Source organism: Gorilla gorilla, chromosome 17, assembly GCF_029281585.2.
Source record: "Gorilla gorilla gorilla isolate KB3781 chromosome 17, NHGRI_mGorGor1-v2.1_pri, whole genome shotgun sequence".
NCBI classification, from domain to species: Eukaryota; Metazoa; Chordata; class Mammalia; order Primates; family Hominidae; genus Gorilla; species Gorilla gorilla.
Genome location: NC_073241.2, coordinates 53,393,447 through 53,410,579, shown reverse-complemented (window position 1 = coordinate 53,410,579; position 17,133 = coordinate 53,393,447). Strand labels below are relative to the sequence as shown.

Genomic DNA, 17,133 nt, shown 5'->3' with positions numbered 1-17,133 from the left:
GTGGTGGGGTTGCACCCATCATTAGCCACTGCGCTCCAGCCTGGGCAACAGTGAGGCCCTCTTATAAAAATATCTCTTTATTAAAAAATATAAATAAAATATATTAGCATAAGTATATATTGTTTGCATGAAGGCAATGACTACATCTGTAAGTGCAGTTCTGTTTGCTTGAGCTAGCCTGTGTCTTGTTTATATATGATTAAGGGACTTTATTTGGCTTTAGTTTTTCTATGTGTTCCTCCTCTTCTCTGCACAAGTTTTGATCTCATTTATTCCCTAGATGTTTGAAAGTGGACACACTAGATTTCTCTAATGTAAAAGGAATGATGTGTTTTAAATTTACATGACTAATATTTTTTCATGCAAATCATTCAAATTCATCTGGGTGTTCTTTGTTTTAATTTGTTCAAGTAGCTAGCATTACAACATTGGATTTGGTGGTTTGGGTTGCATTTGTATAATTTCTCATATATTAAGTTGTTTCATTGCAATGAGAATAAAGAATTGTTGGCCGGGCAGGGTGGCTCACGCCTGTAATCCCAGCACTTTGGGAGGCCGAGGTGGGTTGATCACGAGGTCAGGAGTTCGAAACCAACCTGGCCAACGTGATGAAACCCCGTCTCTACTAAAAATACAAAAATTAGCCAGGTGTGGTGGTGCATGCCTGTGATCCCAATTAGTCGAGAGGCTGAGGGAGGAGAAGTGCTTGAACCTGGGAGGCAGGGGTTGCAGTGAGCCAAGATCACGCCACTGCTCCAGCCTGAGCGACAGAGCAAGATTTTGTCTCAACAACAACAACAAAAGAATTGTTTACTTTGAAAGGGCAATTATGTACATGTTTAATGATAGAGTTAATTATAATGTTGCTTTTTTTTTTCTTTTTTTTTTTTAAATCTTAAGAGATGACCTTGGATTTAGACTCATCTCCGAACAGGTCAGCCATCACCCACCAATCAGTGCATTTCATGCTGAAGGATTAAACAATGACTTCATCTTTCATGGCTCTATCTATCCCAAACTGAAATTCTGGGGGAAGAGTGTAGAAGCAGAACCCAAAGGAACCATCACCTTGGAGCTCCTTGAGTGAGTTCTAATCAAGCCATTACACTCTTTTCATGTAGACCTGCCTGTAAGTGTAGACATGCACACTCAGCTGACCTTACTGTTCAAAAGCTGGAGAAAAAGAAACAGCTTTCATACAGTGCAAACTGTCTACCTCTATGTAAAAGAATTTGAGAAACATGGCAGTAGCCATTGCTAATTAATCTGGGTATGTGTAAATAGTTTAACTTGATTTTTGACTCTGGTGTTTGGATCTATTTTAAGATCGATGGAGTTAATTGCTTCATGACAGTTCTTATGAAACATGCTTTTTTATATCCTTGTGCCAATGTTTTGTTTACAGATCTTTCAAAATGAATTCACTCTGAGAAATAATGAAATGACAATTGTGTGGCACATGTTAGGCGTTAGATAAATTGGGAGTTCTCTTCTTTTGTAAGATGAGCTTTAAATCCACAATTAATTCCAGTTAGGATAGAATAAGCATACGATACCCTATCTCTTTAACACTGATTACAACTAGATACCCCGGACAGAAGACAAAGCAACAACCCAAAGACTCTGAAAAGTAGATAGTAGCAGGCAGACTGGGGAGAGAAATCAAAACCTGAACACCAATATGGCAGTGAGTTTACTGGTTTTATATATTTCTCCCAAATCTGGCTGAGAATCAGAGCAGCAAATTGCAGAACTGGGGATTAGAGGCCGACCGAAAAAGTTCTGAGAGTAATTCTTTCTTTCTAATTAAAGGACCTAGAAAGATACCCTTGCAGGAAGTAGAGAATAGGGGAAATCCTGTTTTAATTTTGTCTCACAGCCTTGCCCCAAAGCAAGCACTAGGGTCTGTAGCTACACTCCTGCTGCGATGGTGGCTGTGGCAATCACACATGTACCTCAGAGTCCTTCTCTTTGGCCAGAGAAACTGAGTAAAGGAACCCCTGGGGTTCAAAGAGTGTGAGAGAATTCCTGTTACTTGTTTTTCTTTCTTTTCTTTTACCCCTTTGCCCCAGAAGAAGACCTGGTTGTGGGAGATACAAGACAGAGCAGAGAGGCTCAAACCCCAGCTTGCCAGCCGGAGGGGAGAGAAAGCGCCCCCTGGTGTCTAAGAGTGTTGGGGAAACCACAAAGAGGAGGGAGCTCAAGAAAGGGGTCCCCTGAAGCTGCATTATGAGTTCCTACGCTCATCCCTACACACATGCATTGAAATGACCCAGAAGGGTACACAAGGGCCTCAGGATCTGAAATGCTATGTGGCCTGAGAGCCAGGTCCCTGGATGGCTATTGAGGGGTGGATCTGAGCAGCACTACAGAGGCTTTGAAAATTAAACTGACACTGGAATCAAAGCTCACAGGAGGAGAGTCAGGACTTCTGGCCTGAAACTCTGTTAATTGCCTACTAAAACAAAATTTTTATCAGTATTCTCCAGAAGAGGTTAAGAGGACAGAGTCTTACAATATTCAGGTGTGCAGAATACAATCCAAAATCATTCAGCATACCAAGCAACAGGAAAATCTCAACAAACTAAAATAGAAAAAGACATTTTAGCCAAAAAAAAAAAAGAAGACGTATTTTTGGAAATTTTAGTACTAAAAATATAGTAATAGAATATAATAACTGGGATAGGCTCAATGGCAGAATGCAAATGTCAAAATATGTAAAGGATGTGTATGTTGAAAACTACAAGATACTGTTGAAAGTAATCAAGAATTACCTCAGTAATGCAGAGACACACTGTCTCGATATATTTGGAAGCCTCAATTATAGTTAAGATGTCAGTTCACCCCTCACTGATCTATAAGCAGTCTGTATGAGCACAGTCCAAATCAAAATCCCAAGATGATTTTTAATAGATACAGAGAAGTTGATTCTAACTTACGAATTCTAAGTTTGTATGGAAAGGCAAATGACAGAACAGCCAAAATAATTTTGAAAAGGAAGAACAGAATTGATGGACTCCCACTACCCAATTTTAAGGCTTAATGCTAAAGCTGTTGTAATCAAGACAGTGTGGTGGTGGCCAAACTATAGACAAAGTATAGATTAATGCGACGGGGAAGGGAATCCAGAAATTGACCCGCAGAAATGTGGTCAGTTGATTTTTGACAAAGGTGCAAAGGCAATACAGCTAAGAAGAATAGTCCTTTCCACAGACAACCATCTGTGCTATGGAGACAGTTGGACATCTATATGTTAAAAAATGAACCTCAAACTAGACCTCATGTCTTTTACAAAAATCAGCTCAAAATAGATCATTTATATAAAATGTAAGACTAAGGGTTTTGGAAGAAAACATAGGAGAAACTCTTACAACTTTGGATTAGGCAAAGAACTCATATGGATATGATACCAAAATTATAACCCATAAAAGACAAAAAGTGATAAATTAGATTTTATTAAATTAAAAACCTTATATCGAAAGATACTGTTCAGAGAATGAAAAGTAAACTATAGAATAGTAAAAATTATTTGCAAATCATATAGCCAACAAAGGACTTGTAGCCACAATATATAAAGAATTCTTAAAACTCAACAATAAGAAATGATAAGGTCAGGCACAGTGACTCATGCCTGTAATCCCAGCACTTTGGGAGGCTGAAGTGGGAGGATCACTTGAGCCCAGGAGTTAGAGACCAGCCTGGGCAACATAGTGGGATTCTTGTCTCTACTAAAATATTTTAAAAATAGCCGGGTTTGGTGACATGCACCTATAGTCCCAGTTGCTTGGGAGGCTCAGGTGGGAGGATCTCTCAAGCCCAGGAGTTCGAGGCTGCAGTGAGCCATGATTGCGCCATTGTACTCCAACCTGGGCAACAGAGTGAAACCCTGTCTCTGGAACAACAACAACAAAAAAGAACAATAAAAAATGAATAGATACTTCATATATAATTATATATATATATATATATATATGGCAAATAAGCGCATGAAGTCAGCTGATTGCAGTGGCTCACACCTATAATTCCAGTTACTTAGGAGGCTGAGGCAGGAGGATTGCTTGAGGCCAGGAGTTCAAGACCAGCCTAGGCAACATAGTGAAACTCCATCTCTAAAAAAATAAAATAAAATAAATTTAGCCAGGCATGGGGACACATGCCTGTAGTCATAGCTACTAGGGAAGCTAAGGCAGGAGGGTCACTTGAGCCGAGGAGTTCGAGGCTGCAGTGAGCTATGATCCATCACTGCACTCCATCCTAGATAGTGGAATAAGACCTCATCTCTAAAAAAATAAAATAAAAATTTAAAAAGATGTTCAACAGCATCAGTTATTAGAGAACTGCAGAGTTAAAACCACAATGAGCTATCCTATTTATACCTATTACAATTTATATTTATACCTATTACAATGTCTAAAATCAAAATAATTGTAAACATTGACAATACCAAGTGCTGACAAGGATGTGGAGGAGCTAGAAATCTCATACAGGTTGAGTATCCCTTTTTTAAAATATACCAAAAGTGTTTTGGATTTTGAATATTTTCAGATTTTGTAATATTTGCAATATACCTACTGGTTTAGCATCTCAAATCCAAAATTCCAAAATCTAAAATACTCCAGTGACTATTTCCTTTGAGTGTCATGTCAGTGCTCAAAAAGTTTCAGACTTTGGAGCATTTCAGATGTCCAAGTTTTGAATTTGGAATGCTCAACCTGTGTATTGTTGGTGTTGGAATGTAAAATGGTAGAGCCACCCTGGAGAACAGTTTGGCAGTTTCTCATCTAGTTAACCTTATGTTTACCACATGATTCAGCAATACTACACCTAGGTATTTGCCTTAGAGAAATGGAAACTTAGGTTCATCCCAAAACCTGTATACAAATGTTTACAGTAGCATTATTCATCATCACCAAAAACTGAAAACAGCCCACATGCCCTTCAGTGGGTGAATGGTCACACAAACGGTGGCATATCCATACAGCGGAATCCTACTCAGCACAAAGACTGATACGTAGAACAACACAGATGAATTTCAGGTGCATTATACAAATTGAAGATGCTAATCTCAAAAGGTAATCTACATTTATATGACGTCTGGAAAAGGAAAAACTATTGCAATGGAGAACAGATCAGTTGTTGGGGATAAGGAGTGAGTTGGAGATCCAGGGATTAGGAGTGGAGAAAGGTTTGACTACCAGGAGAAGCATGAGCGAAGTGTTTGTGGGTGGAGGAGTTGTTTAGGATTCTGATTGTGTTGGTGGTGGTTACACAGATCTATGCAAGCATAAACCTGAGTACCAACAAAAATGAATTTTACCTTATGTAAATTAAAAGACACATATCTAAGGACAAATATATGAAGGTACAGCGGTGGCTCACGCCTGTAATCCCAGCACTTTGGGAGGCCAAGGCGGGTGGATCACCTGAGGTCTGGAGTTCGAGACCAGCCTGGCCAATATGGCGAAAACCCATCTCTACTAAAAATACAAAAATTAGCTGGGCATGGTGGCACGCGCCTGTAGTCCCAGCTACTCGGGAGGCTGAGGCAGGAGAATCACTTGAACCCAGGAGGCGAAGGTTGCAATGAGCCGAGATCACGCCACTGCATTCCAGCCTGGGTGACACGGCGAGACTCTGTCTCAAAAAAAATAAAAAGTAAAATAAAACTTTTTTTTTAACTTTTATTTTAGGTTTGGGGGTACATGTGCAGGTTTGTTCTGTTGGTAAACTGTTGTCATGCGGGTTTCTTTCGTCACCCAGGTACTAAGCGTAGTACCCAATACTTATTTTTTCTGATCCTCTCCCTCCTCCAAACCTCCATCCTGAGGTAGGCCCCAGTGTCTGTTCATCCCTTCTTTGTGTTCATGAGTTCACATCATTCAGCTCCCGCTTATAAATGAGAACATGTGGTATTTGGTTTTCTGTTCCTGCGTTAGTTTGCTAAGGATAATGGACTCCAGCTCCTCCATATTCCCAGAAAAGACATGATCTTGTTCTGCATAGTATTCCATGGTGTATGTGTGCCACATTTTCTTTATCCAATCTATCATTAATGGGCATTTAGGTTGATTCCATGTCTTTGCTGTTGTGAACAGTGCTGCAGTGAACATTCCCGTGCATGTATCTTTATGGTAGAACGATTTCTATTCCTCTGGGTATATAGGATTATAAAATCGGAGTTTATTCACATAGATGAGTTTTTTCCTTTGGTGAGCTGGAGGGTACTTTCTCTAGAAAGTGCTAAATAGACTTTTTATTTTGTGTCTCTACTTTAGCTGTTTTTAATGTTTCATGACACTTTTGAATGCTTAAAATGATTATGTACGTAGTTTATTTGGAGTTTGGTGGAAGTATAGAATTTTTTCTTAAGCCGTTACTCCCTTTTAAGAAACAAGAATGGGCAAATGATCCCAATTTTATGGTGAGTTAACATCAATAGAATTTTTAAAGGCTTAGAACGTAGTTATCTCAAGCAGCCTGGTTTGTTATTCTGAGTAATGGCATTTGGAACAAGTGTACTTTTTAAACAAAGTGATACCTCTCACTTATGCTTCTGGGTTTGGTTTTGTTTTTTAGACACAATGAGGCATATACATGGACAAATCCCACCTGCTGTGTGCATAATATCATTGTGGGTAAACTGTGGATCGAACAGTACGGCAATGTGGAAATTATAAACCACAAGTAAGGCACCTTGGGTACTTCGTCCATTCCTTCAGTTTTCATCAAGCAGTTTTAGTGGACATCAGTTTTTTTGTTTTGTTTGTTTTTAAAGAAAAGCTCTAGAACAGGCTGATGAAAATTTAAGAATCATGCAATATAGTCTGGGCACGGTGGCTCACGCCTGTAATCCTAGCACTTTGGGAGGCCGAGGCGGGTGGATCACGAGGTCAGGAGTTCGAGACCAGCCTGGCCAAGATGGTGAAACCCCGTCTCTACTAAAATTACAAAAATTAGCTGGGCACGGTGGCGGGTGCCTGTAATCCCAGCTACTCAGGAGGCTGAGGCAGGAGAATTGCTTGAACCCAGGAGGCGGAGGTTGCAGTGAGCCGAGAGCGCCACTGCACTTTAGCCTGGATGACAGAGCAAGACTCCATCTCAAAAAAAAAAAAAAAAAAAAAGGATCAGGCAATATAACTAACTCTTGAATGACTAGAAGCCCATTTATTTAATAAAGAGGGTTCATTAAAGTCTCTGATTAAGGAAGACTGGGTGAACCCAGCCTACCCAGCTGCTGTGAACCTTAATTCCAATCTCAGCTCATTTTGCTTCCTTTGTTTAGTGGGGGCCAGGGAGACAGGGCATAGGAGTTACTAGAAAGAGCTGGGCTCCCATTCTACTTTGTGACCTTAGGCAAGTCATGTATTCTTTCTGCCCCTCACATACCTTTTCTTTATGGTGGGAAGATTACCAATCGAGGATTAATCATTATCACTTTAGTATGGAGCCTGGCACACAGAGAAAATCCATAAACAGTAGCTGCTGCTAGGAAAGTGATCACAGTTATTTTTCTCTACTGCTGCTTTGCTAATAAATGATAATCTGAACTTAATATTTTCTTTATAGGACTGGGGACAAATGTGTGTTGAATTTTAAGCCATGTGGCCTTTTTGGTAAGGAATTACACAAAGTTGAAGGCTACATTCAAGATAAAAGGTAAAATTTCTCTTTTAAATGTTGAATAGTATAGATTTTGTTCACTAGATAAAATGTCGGTATTAAAATACATTGTCGGCTGGGCGCAGTGGCTCACACCTATAATCCCAGCACTTTGGGAGGCTGAGGTGGGCAGATCACGAGGTCAGGTTCAAGAACAGCCTGGCCAACATAGTGAAACCCCATCTCTACTAAAAATACAAAAAAATTAGCCAGGCATGGTGGAGGGCACCTGTAATCCCAGCCATTGGGAGGCTGAGGCAGGAGAATTGCTTGAACCTGGGAGGCAGAGGTTGCAGTGAGCCGAGATCGCACCACCACACTTCAGCCCAGGTGACAGCGAGACTCCATCTAAAAAAAAAAAAACAAAAAAAATTGCCATAACCTAGGAAACAAGCATTCTAATAAGTTGAAAAATCTTTCTTCTACAAGGAAGTTTATTTCATTAAAGAACCTGATTTGGTTGAGCACAGTGGCTCACGCCTGTATTCCCAGCACTTTGGGAGGCTGAGTGGGGAGGATTGCTTGCAGCCAGTTCGAGACCAGCCTGGATAACATAGTGAGAGCCTGTCTCTACAAAAAAACTTCTTTTTAATTAGGCAGGCGTGGTGGCGCATGCCTGTGTACCCAGTTACTCTGGAGGCTGAGGTGGGAGGAACCCTTGAGCCCAGGGGGTTGAGGCTACAGTGAGCCATGATTATACCTCTGTACTCCAGCCTGAGTGACAGAGTGAGACTCTGTGAGTCGTACACACCTTTATAGTAATATTCAATTGCAGCAAAACAGTCTATGGCGATGCCACCCTGAACACGCCTGATCTCATCTGCTCTTGGAAGCTAAGCAGGGTCAGGCCTGGTTAGTACTCGGATGGGAGACCGCCTGGGAATACCAGGTGCTGCTGGCTTTAAAAAAACAAACACTGGTTTGTTAACTAAACATCAGTTTTTCTTGACAGCAAAAAGAAGCTCTGTGCCCTCTATGGGAAGTGGACTGAATGTTTATACAGCGTTGACCCTGCCACGTTTGATGCTTACAAAAAAAATGATAAGAAAAATACAGAAGAGAAGAAGAACAGCAAACAGGTGAACATCCTGTAAGGTGGTATCGAAGGAATAACTGGATTCTTCAATGTGTACTAATCCTTTTGGAGGTGGCCTGTTCTAGGGTCACAGTTTAACTTTCTTCTTCCTTGTTGCTAATGCATGTCACTTTTCTCTTTTTAATGATCAGACATTTGCTTTAACAAGTACTCGGCATAGCCTTGTATAGGATGTGGACACCTATCAGTTTTTTAACTGTGGAGCAGTTATATGTGGAGCTTTGCTTTAATTCACATAGCTTTGGAATGTTGGAGTTCACCTTAAACATTTTCTTTTCCTCCTGTTTATGTGCATTGAAAATTGAAATTGTTGAAGATTTAAAATTTCCTCCAAAATTCTCTCTGACATTTTCATGCTTATCATCAGTTTTGTTGCCTTGTTCCTTATCGTGAAATTACCGCAGTTAAGATGGTCATAGTTAAAGGAGTCATCCCTGGGCTGCTTTCCTCTTACTAAACTTTCTTCTTTGTGGGATAGTTAAATCCCAGTAGGGGAGGCACATACGTGGCTTCTTGTCGCGTGGTCCCAAGCAGGCTCCAGTGGTTAGCAAACTCCTGCCCCTTCCCTCCTGGCATAAATGCTTGAGGACTGCACCTCTTTGGACAGGAAATGTTTGAGGACGGATTCCTTTCCAGTAACCAAGATAATGGTTCCGAGCACAAACTCTGGGTTAGAATCTTAGCCCCACCGGTGATGAGCAGTACAAGCCGAGATTTCTCATCTCTCTGCCTCACTGCCTCCATTTGTAACACGGGCACTATAATAGCACCTACCTGTTAAATGAGTTAACAAACATAATGGGCTCAGAATAGTATCTGCTCATAGTAAAGACTGATAAAGTCATTTCTGCCAAAAGTACTTCCTCGGACTGGCATCTTGAGCATCATCTGCGAGCTCATTAGAAATGCAGGCGGCCCAGCTTCACCTCAGACCTACTGAAGACCAGTCTCTGGGGCTCTTTAGCGTTTCTTATGCATGTGAAAGTTCAGGAAGCCCTAAGATCCCTCAAAAGCAGAAGGTGTATTTATGAGTGACTTTCTTTGTAGACGGAGTTAGCCTTGCTCCCAAAGTGAAAAGAGGTTTATTAAATGGCCGGAGCATTCTGCTTTCCTGTGGCTGGGACTGTTTCTTTCCTTCTTTGTTTCCCTTTAGCTGTGCGTGCACAGTTCTGCTTCCCTCTTTATATCCCGTGTTCCTGCCCACGGGAACTGTGCACCAACTGTGCTCTACAGCCAGCAGGAAACTGATGGGGCTGAGAAGGGCATGTCCGGGATTCTGGGACCCCCAGCACAAACTCCTTGGCAGCAGCTCCTGCTAATAGGAGGCACCTTGACAAAGACGATCTCCCCAACATGCTTGCCTTCCAACCTCTTCACAGAGTGCGGATGGCTGAGAATGTTGGTGAAATTCCAGAGAAGATTCCTTATATTCCCTAAATTCCCAGTCAGTCTGTGAAAAAGTATTTTTTTTTCCCCTTGGAGAGAGAGCAGGTATTCTCACACATCCACTGCTTTTCTGGTCTCTCTCATTCCTGTGTTCCTGTCATCTGCCTACCATGGATTTCTGACGTTCCTGAACACAGACGCTGCGGGAAGTTTGTGTCATTAGCGTTGTCACCTCTGTGCTATTTTGTAAACTGTATATTCACTGAATGTGTCTCAGCCAGTAGTTCTAGATTTGTTCACTGTGTGATGCTGGGACTATGACTTACCCTTCCAAAGCCTTCATTCCATATGTCTAAAAAGTGGTCGTGACCTCTCCTCGAGGGGTTGTTGCATAAAGACCACATACATAGAGCACTAGCATAGCTGGGCCGCGGGGAGGGGAGCCCGAGGAAATGCTGGCTCCCTGTATTTCATCTAATGAAAAATTCTCTTTTCATCAGATGCATTCAGGATCCCTCCTGGTTTTGTGGCATTGATACATTTGGTTGACTTCCCCAAGAATGTAACCTTTTGTTGTTCTCAGATTGTTCCTCTCTGGTGTGTGAGCTCCACGAAAGTCAGGTAGTGATGGTGCTTCTCTAGCACCCCAGTTGCTGGGCCTCCAGTAGTTCCTTAGTAGATACTCAAATGATGCTTTGGAAGGCTGAGGCAGGAGGATTGCTTGAACCCAGGAGTTTGAGGTTACAGTGAGCTGTGCTTGCACCACTGTACTTCAGCCTGGGCAACAGAGCAAGACCCTATCTCAAAAATATTAAAAATAAATACTCAAATGAATTATTTTGTCTTTAAGAAGGAAACAGCCTTAAAAACATAAAACCCTATAGCAAAGAGTGATGATGATAATGACTTAAATGTGGATAACACTAAGTGGCACAACACACGAAGCTTGTGAGACTCTTAGCACCCACTCGGGCATTCAGCAGGTATCCGTTGGCTTCCCACACTGTGTTCAAAGTAAGGATATAAGAATTAGAAAGTCACAGTGTCCCTGCCCTCATGTAGTTTACATTCTAGTGGTGTGCAATAAACGATGATTTACAATTTGTAAGTGTATATGTATTTTCCTAAGGACAGGGATATGTTCTAAGAAATCATTAGGTGATTTCATCATTGCGTGAACCTCATACAGTGTACTTACACAAACTAAGATCGTGTATGTATTTTTATGTATATCTCTTTTTTCATGTGGAAAGCCAAAAGTCCTAACACCGTTACTGAGTATCGGTCATTTCCCTTACTTGATCCGCAGTGCCAATATCAATTGCCATATAGCAGATTTCTATACATGCTCCGCTGTAACCTTAGGGGACTGCCATCATATTTACAGTCTGTTGTTGACTGAAAATGTCATTATGTGGTGCTTGACTGTATCTTAAAACTTTCTACTTAAATTTTGTTCATGGATTGGTTTTTCTAGATGAGCACCTCTGAGGAGTCGGATGAAATGCCAATGCCGGATTCTGAAAGTGTATTCATTATCCCTGGAAGCGTTCTTCTATGGCGAATAGCCCCACGGCCTCCAAATTCTGCCCAGGTGAGACTGGGCTTGCTGGCTGTGGCCTCACTGTCTGTGTTCAGCATTGTGGCACTCTTTCCTGGCCCGTGCAGGGTCAGCCCAGGCAGCATGGAGACAGGCAGGTTGGCATCCTGAGCCCCCACTGGCTCCCGGGTGCTCCCTTCTTGCCTGAGCTCAGCGCGTCATAAGTGCATCATGCTGTCCATCCCTCTGGCATCTGGCTGGGAGGATGTGTTGGGTTAGGACTTCACTGGGGCTTCTTTAATAGCTACTTAGCGGTAAAACTGGTCCTTATTAAATATAAGCTGGTGCAGCCTAGTCAGTACCAGCCCTCCAGACCCAGCAAGGAATGATTTTAATGAAGCTAAAAGAATGTTGATTTTTGCTTAGAGTTCTATTTAAAGTTGATCATGATAGAGGATATTTATTCTGCAAAGCGTGCTTTGAGATTTTTTTGAGAGATACCCACAGATGGTGCAGATTTTGGTGAAAACATTTAGATATGTGTGATCTGAGAAAGACTGACCATTGTTACCATGAAAGGGAGGGGGTCATTGTCAAGTCAACCCTCTTCTACTTTCAGGACATTTCATTTGCATTATGCCTTGGCATATTTTAATTTCATCCTTTTGCTTCTTTTCAGATGTATAATTTTACTAGTTTTGCAATGGTCTTGAATGAAGTAGACAAAGACATGGAGAGTGTGATTCCCAAGACAGACTGCAGGTTACGGCCTGACATCAGAGCCATGGAAAATGGAGAGATAGGTAACTAGCATCCGCCAGAGCCACCAGTGAAGACTCATTTCTCGGGGGATGATGCTTTGTTTATTCCTGGTGATTGTTAGCATCATTGGGGTACTAGCGTTTTTAGTCTCTCTTAGAGATTAAGTTTGAGTTAACATTCAATTTAAATTCAGTAACTTTTATTTTAAATTTGGAAATCTGCGCAGACCTTATTAGCTCATATTATTGTGGTAATACTCCCCTGAGAATTTAATATACTGGAGATGGCCAGAGGCATATTCCGACTAATTAAGTCACTGTCTACTTCAGAATTTACATAGCACCTTGTCAGCCTCAGAGGAGAGTGTGGCCTCCCCTTGGTTAATTATAACTTAAATGTTTTTGTGTGTTGGTATAAGTAGGTGTATATACTTATGTAGTATGTGGGATATTTTGATACAGGCATATAATATGTAATAATCACATCAGGGTAAATGGGGTATTACAACATTTTTTTCTTTTTTTATACAGAGTCTTGCTCTGTCTCCCAGGCTGAAGTGCAGTGGTGCAATCTCGGCTCACTGCAACCTCCACCTCCTGGGTTCAAGCTATTCTTGTGCCTCAGTCTCCTGAGTAACTGGGACTACAGGCATGTGCCACCACACCCGGCTAATTTTTGTATTTTTCGTGGAAATGGGGTTTCACCCTGTTGGCCAGGTTGGTCTTGGACCTTCTGACCTCAGGTGATCCGCCCACCTCAGACTCCCAAAGTGCTGGGATTACAGGCTGAGCCACTGTACCCAGCCCATTTTTATCTTATAGTGTTAAATTTCTTCCAACTCAGTGGTTCTCAAAAGGGGGGCATTTTTCCCCCCAAGGAGACATGTAGCAAAGTCTGAAGACTTTGGTTGTCACTTTTTAGGAGGGACTGCTGGCGTCTGCAGGCCAGGGATGCTGCTAAATATCCTCTCCCACACTAGGCAACCTCTTATGATAGAGCCATCACATCTAACATGTCATAGTGCCACAGTGGAGAAAAAGTGAGACACAGCAACAGTATTTTGGAAGACAGTTTAAATTTCTTAAGAATGGCATCTGAAGAAGCTCTGTGAGGTCTCCTAAGAATTCAGAATAATTTCACATTTATTTAGTTTTTACACCCAAGTTTTCACTGAAGAATTTTAACACAGTCGTTTTGGCCTTAAGAATAAACAGGTTGTTCTTGGCCAGGTTGTTAAGAGCATAGGCTGTGAAAGAGATGCTGCGTCTGTGATACCAGCTCTGCCTCTTACTAGCCCAGGTATCTGTTAAAATTTTTGCTTGATATTTGATTCTGGTATTTGTGTTCTAATAAAAGGGAGATAACGTGTAGATACGGTTCTTTTGTGAAGTTCTTGTGCTTAATACCGTGCCTGGCATCCTCTATGTAGAGTGTTAATGGTTTGTGTTGATGTTCTTATTTTAGATCAAGCTAGTGAAGAAAAAAAACGACTTGAGGAAAAACAAAGAGCAGCCCGCAAAAACAGGTCCAAGTCAGAAGAGGACTGGAAGACGAGGTGCGTGCCTGAGTCAGGGGGTGTGGCTGAGCCCTCAGGCAGGCTGCTGTGTGCAGACGAGGCAGGGATGCCAGACACTGTGACCCCAGAGCAAGGGCCTATCTAACACAAACCCTGCCGAGTTGTCCCAGGCCTGAAAAAAAGTTATTTCCACTGACTTTTATCCATTCATCCATTGATGGACACAGGTTGATTCCGTATCTTTGTTATTGTGAATTGTGCTGTCATAAACATGGGGATGCAGGTATCCCTTTGATACATTGACTTCCTTTCCTTTGGATACCCAGTAGTGGGAGTGCCGGATCCTATGGTAGTTAAGTTTTTTTTAAGAAATCTCTGGCGGGGTGCAGTGGCTCATGTCTGTAATCCCAGCACTTTGGGAGGCCGAGGCGGGCGGATCACGAGGTCAGGAGATCGAGACCATCCTGGCTAACATGGTGAAACCCCGTCTCTACTAAAAATACAAAAAATTAGCTGGGCGTGGTGGCGGGCGCCTGTAGTCCCAGATATTCAGGAGGCTGAGGCAGGAGAATGGCGTGAACCCGGGAGGCAGAGCTTGCAGTGAGCTGAGATCGCGCCACTGCACTCCAGCCTGGGCGACAGAGCGAGACTCCGTCTCAAAAAAAAAAAAAAACCCAAAAATCTCCATACTGTTTTCCATAATGGCTGTACTAATTTATATTTTCACTACGAGTGTATGAGCTTGCTTTTTTTGCATCCTCGCCAGCATGTTTTTCTTTTTAATAATTGCCATCCTAACTGGTGTAAGACGATAATCTTGTGGGGTTTATTCACGTTTCCCTCATAATTAGTGATGTTGAACATTTTCTCGTATCCTGTTGCCTATTTGTATGTCTTCAGAAATGTCTATTCATGTCTTTTGGATTATGTGTAGCATGGTGTATTAGAAAAATCATGGTCTTTAACCTTAAACCTAAATTTGCCATCAGTTACTAGGTTGGGCAAGTTATTTAACTGCTTGGACATTCAGCTTCTCATCTGTAAAATGGAAGTTTAAGAATTTGAGGCCAGGTGCGGTGGCTCACACCTGTAATCCTAGCACTTTGGGAGGCCGAGGTGGGCGGATCATGAGGTCAGGAGTTCGAGACCAGCCTGACCAACGTGGAGAAACCCTGTCTCTACTAAAAATACAAAATTAGCTGGGTGTGGTGGTGCATGCCTGTAATCCCAGCTACTCGGGAGGCTGAGGCAGGAGAATCGCTTTCACCCGGGAGGCAGAGGTTGCAGTGAGCTGAGATTGCACCATCGCACTCCAGCCTGGGCAACAAGAGCAAAACTGCTTCTCAAAGAAAAAAAAAAAAGGAGTTTGAAGGGCATTTACACTGAACCAGGTGCCTTACATACTGCTGTGGGTATGCTGTAAATGTTAATTTCCTTATCCTAATTTATTCCCAACTACTTAAAAAAATGCCTTGTGGAAAATAAGACCCAGGCTAGAGGGTAAACCAGTTAGACAAATACATTGTTTCGAACCAACCTATTAGAAGACCCTGCTTCTGTCAAGTAGCTTGCTAGATCCTGGTGGGAAATCCATATGCCTTTTGCATGGTATCATTACCCCTTTTGGAATATTATTCCACAGACCTGTTCCCTACCTAAGCAGAAAAACAGCATCACTTCAGCATCTCTTTAGAACTATCCCTCACTCACAGAATGAGTTGCTGCAATAGAATAATACTGCAAACTAGTGAAGAAACAGCCTGTGATTTTCCATAGTTTCCCCTGTAAGTCTTGTCCTTTTTCTTTTAACAGGTGGTTCCATCAAGGTCCTAATCCCTACAATGGAGCACAGGACTGGATTTACTCTGGCAGCTACTGGGACAGAAATTACTTCAATTTGCCTGACATTTATTAAAATGCATACAAGTCAGGGTGTTTGGCTAATCTACAAATAAGTCTTAAACCTATGTTTTTAAATTTTTTTCCCTTGGTTTCTACTTATCTTTTAAAAAAAAAATGAAAAAACACTCATGAGATAACTGCATTTCACCCAACAAAAGCAGGGTATAAGGCGATATTGGTGATGAAAGTCTTAGGAAAAATGCATAATTTTGCTATAAAACGTACTTATTTGGAATACTATTTTATATAGAGGTAAGAGAACACTGCTGGGGAATATGCTTTTTATGGTTGCTGTTGCCATATTTACTGAAGGTTTATACCTAAATGTAACTTTAGCTTTATGGAACTATATAGTAATCCCAAATCAAGTTATTTTGAATATTTTTATGCTGTCATGCTTGAATGTTTTAGATGTAACCTTTGACATATTTAGAACTCTCCTCCTATACAATGTTTATTCTCAAATATAGAGGTTATGTCATTTTATGAAGACTTCATTGATAAGATGGCTTTTATTCATACTAATCCTCCCAATTTTACCCCTTCCATCTTCCAAGAAGAAAAAAAATGCCTGAATATTCAGAATAGATATTTCTGATTTGAAAATTCTAAAGAATTAAACTGGAAAAGTATTTCATTTACTTAGTGCTCTGAATTTACTTTTACAGTTTTCTGCAGTCAGTATCATTAAAATGTTTAAGTTTACATTTGAACTGAAAATATGTATAAAATCTAGCAATTCACAAAAATGCCCTAGAAATATAGATTTTAATCACCATTACATAATGACAAACCTTGTTAAATGCTTCCACTTCCAGTGGCAAATGCCACTAGGGAAAGTAAGTTGCACTCATGTATGTAAGTAAGTATCAAACTATATAAAAGGAGGTCTTGTGCATTTCAAGTTTGCAAGGTACCTGTGTACTTAAAATATGTGTGGAGACCTACTGTACAGTAGTTTTGCCCCTTTAATTGGGGCACATTAATCTTAAATCTTATAGTATTTATCCACCCAAACCCCAGACTGAGATACTGCTCCCAGGGGCCTTAGGTAGCTGCCAGTCCGTGATTTTAATTGCTGTCTTGAAGTTAACAAGTGTTATAATGAAATAATCTACCTGATGCTAAATAAAGGCTTTAGAATGTTCCCCAAAAGTGTGGTTTCTTTTAAAATTTCAAATATACTAATGTTGCCACTTAATACTATCCTAAATTGTTAGACGTGTCCTACGAAAGAAGTCCTTGTGGTACCATAGCTCCCAGGGTCAAGGA

At 41.2% G+C, this 17,133-nt stretch overlaps 1 protein-coding gene and 1 pseudogene across 8 annotated transcripts in view; both read left to right on the top strand.

Moving 5' to 3' along the window:
• Window positions 1–17,016, top strand: part of OSBPL1A (oxysterol binding protein like 1A) — a 235,375-nt gene extending 218,359 nt beyond the window's left edge. For all 8 annotated transcript variants that reach the window (XM_063699127.1, XM_063699129.1, XM_019013908.4 and 5 more), the window contains 8 exons: window positions 901–1,083; window positions 6,577–6,684; window positions 7,567–7,656; window positions 8,612–8,738; window positions 11,619–11,735; window positions 12,361–12,484; window positions 13,908–13,998; window positions 15,772–17,016. In XM_063699127.1, the coding sequence (XP_063555197.1) occupies window positions 901–1,083; window positions 6,577–6,684; window positions 7,567–7,656; window positions 8,612–8,738; window positions 11,619–11,735; window positions 12,361–12,484; window positions 13,908–13,998; window positions 15,772–15,874 (943 nt within the window). In that variant the 3' untranslated portion in view covers window positions 15,875–17,016. The remainder of the gene's footprint in view (window positions 1–900; window positions 1,084–6,576; window positions 6,685–7,566; window positions 7,657–8,611; window positions 8,739–11,618; window positions 11,736–12,360; window positions 12,485–13,907; window positions 13,999–15,771) is intronic.
• LOC115931511 (uncharacterized) lies at window positions 8,442–8,560 on the top strand (annotated as a pseudogene).
• Window positions 17,017–17,133: the final 117 nt, after the last annotated feature.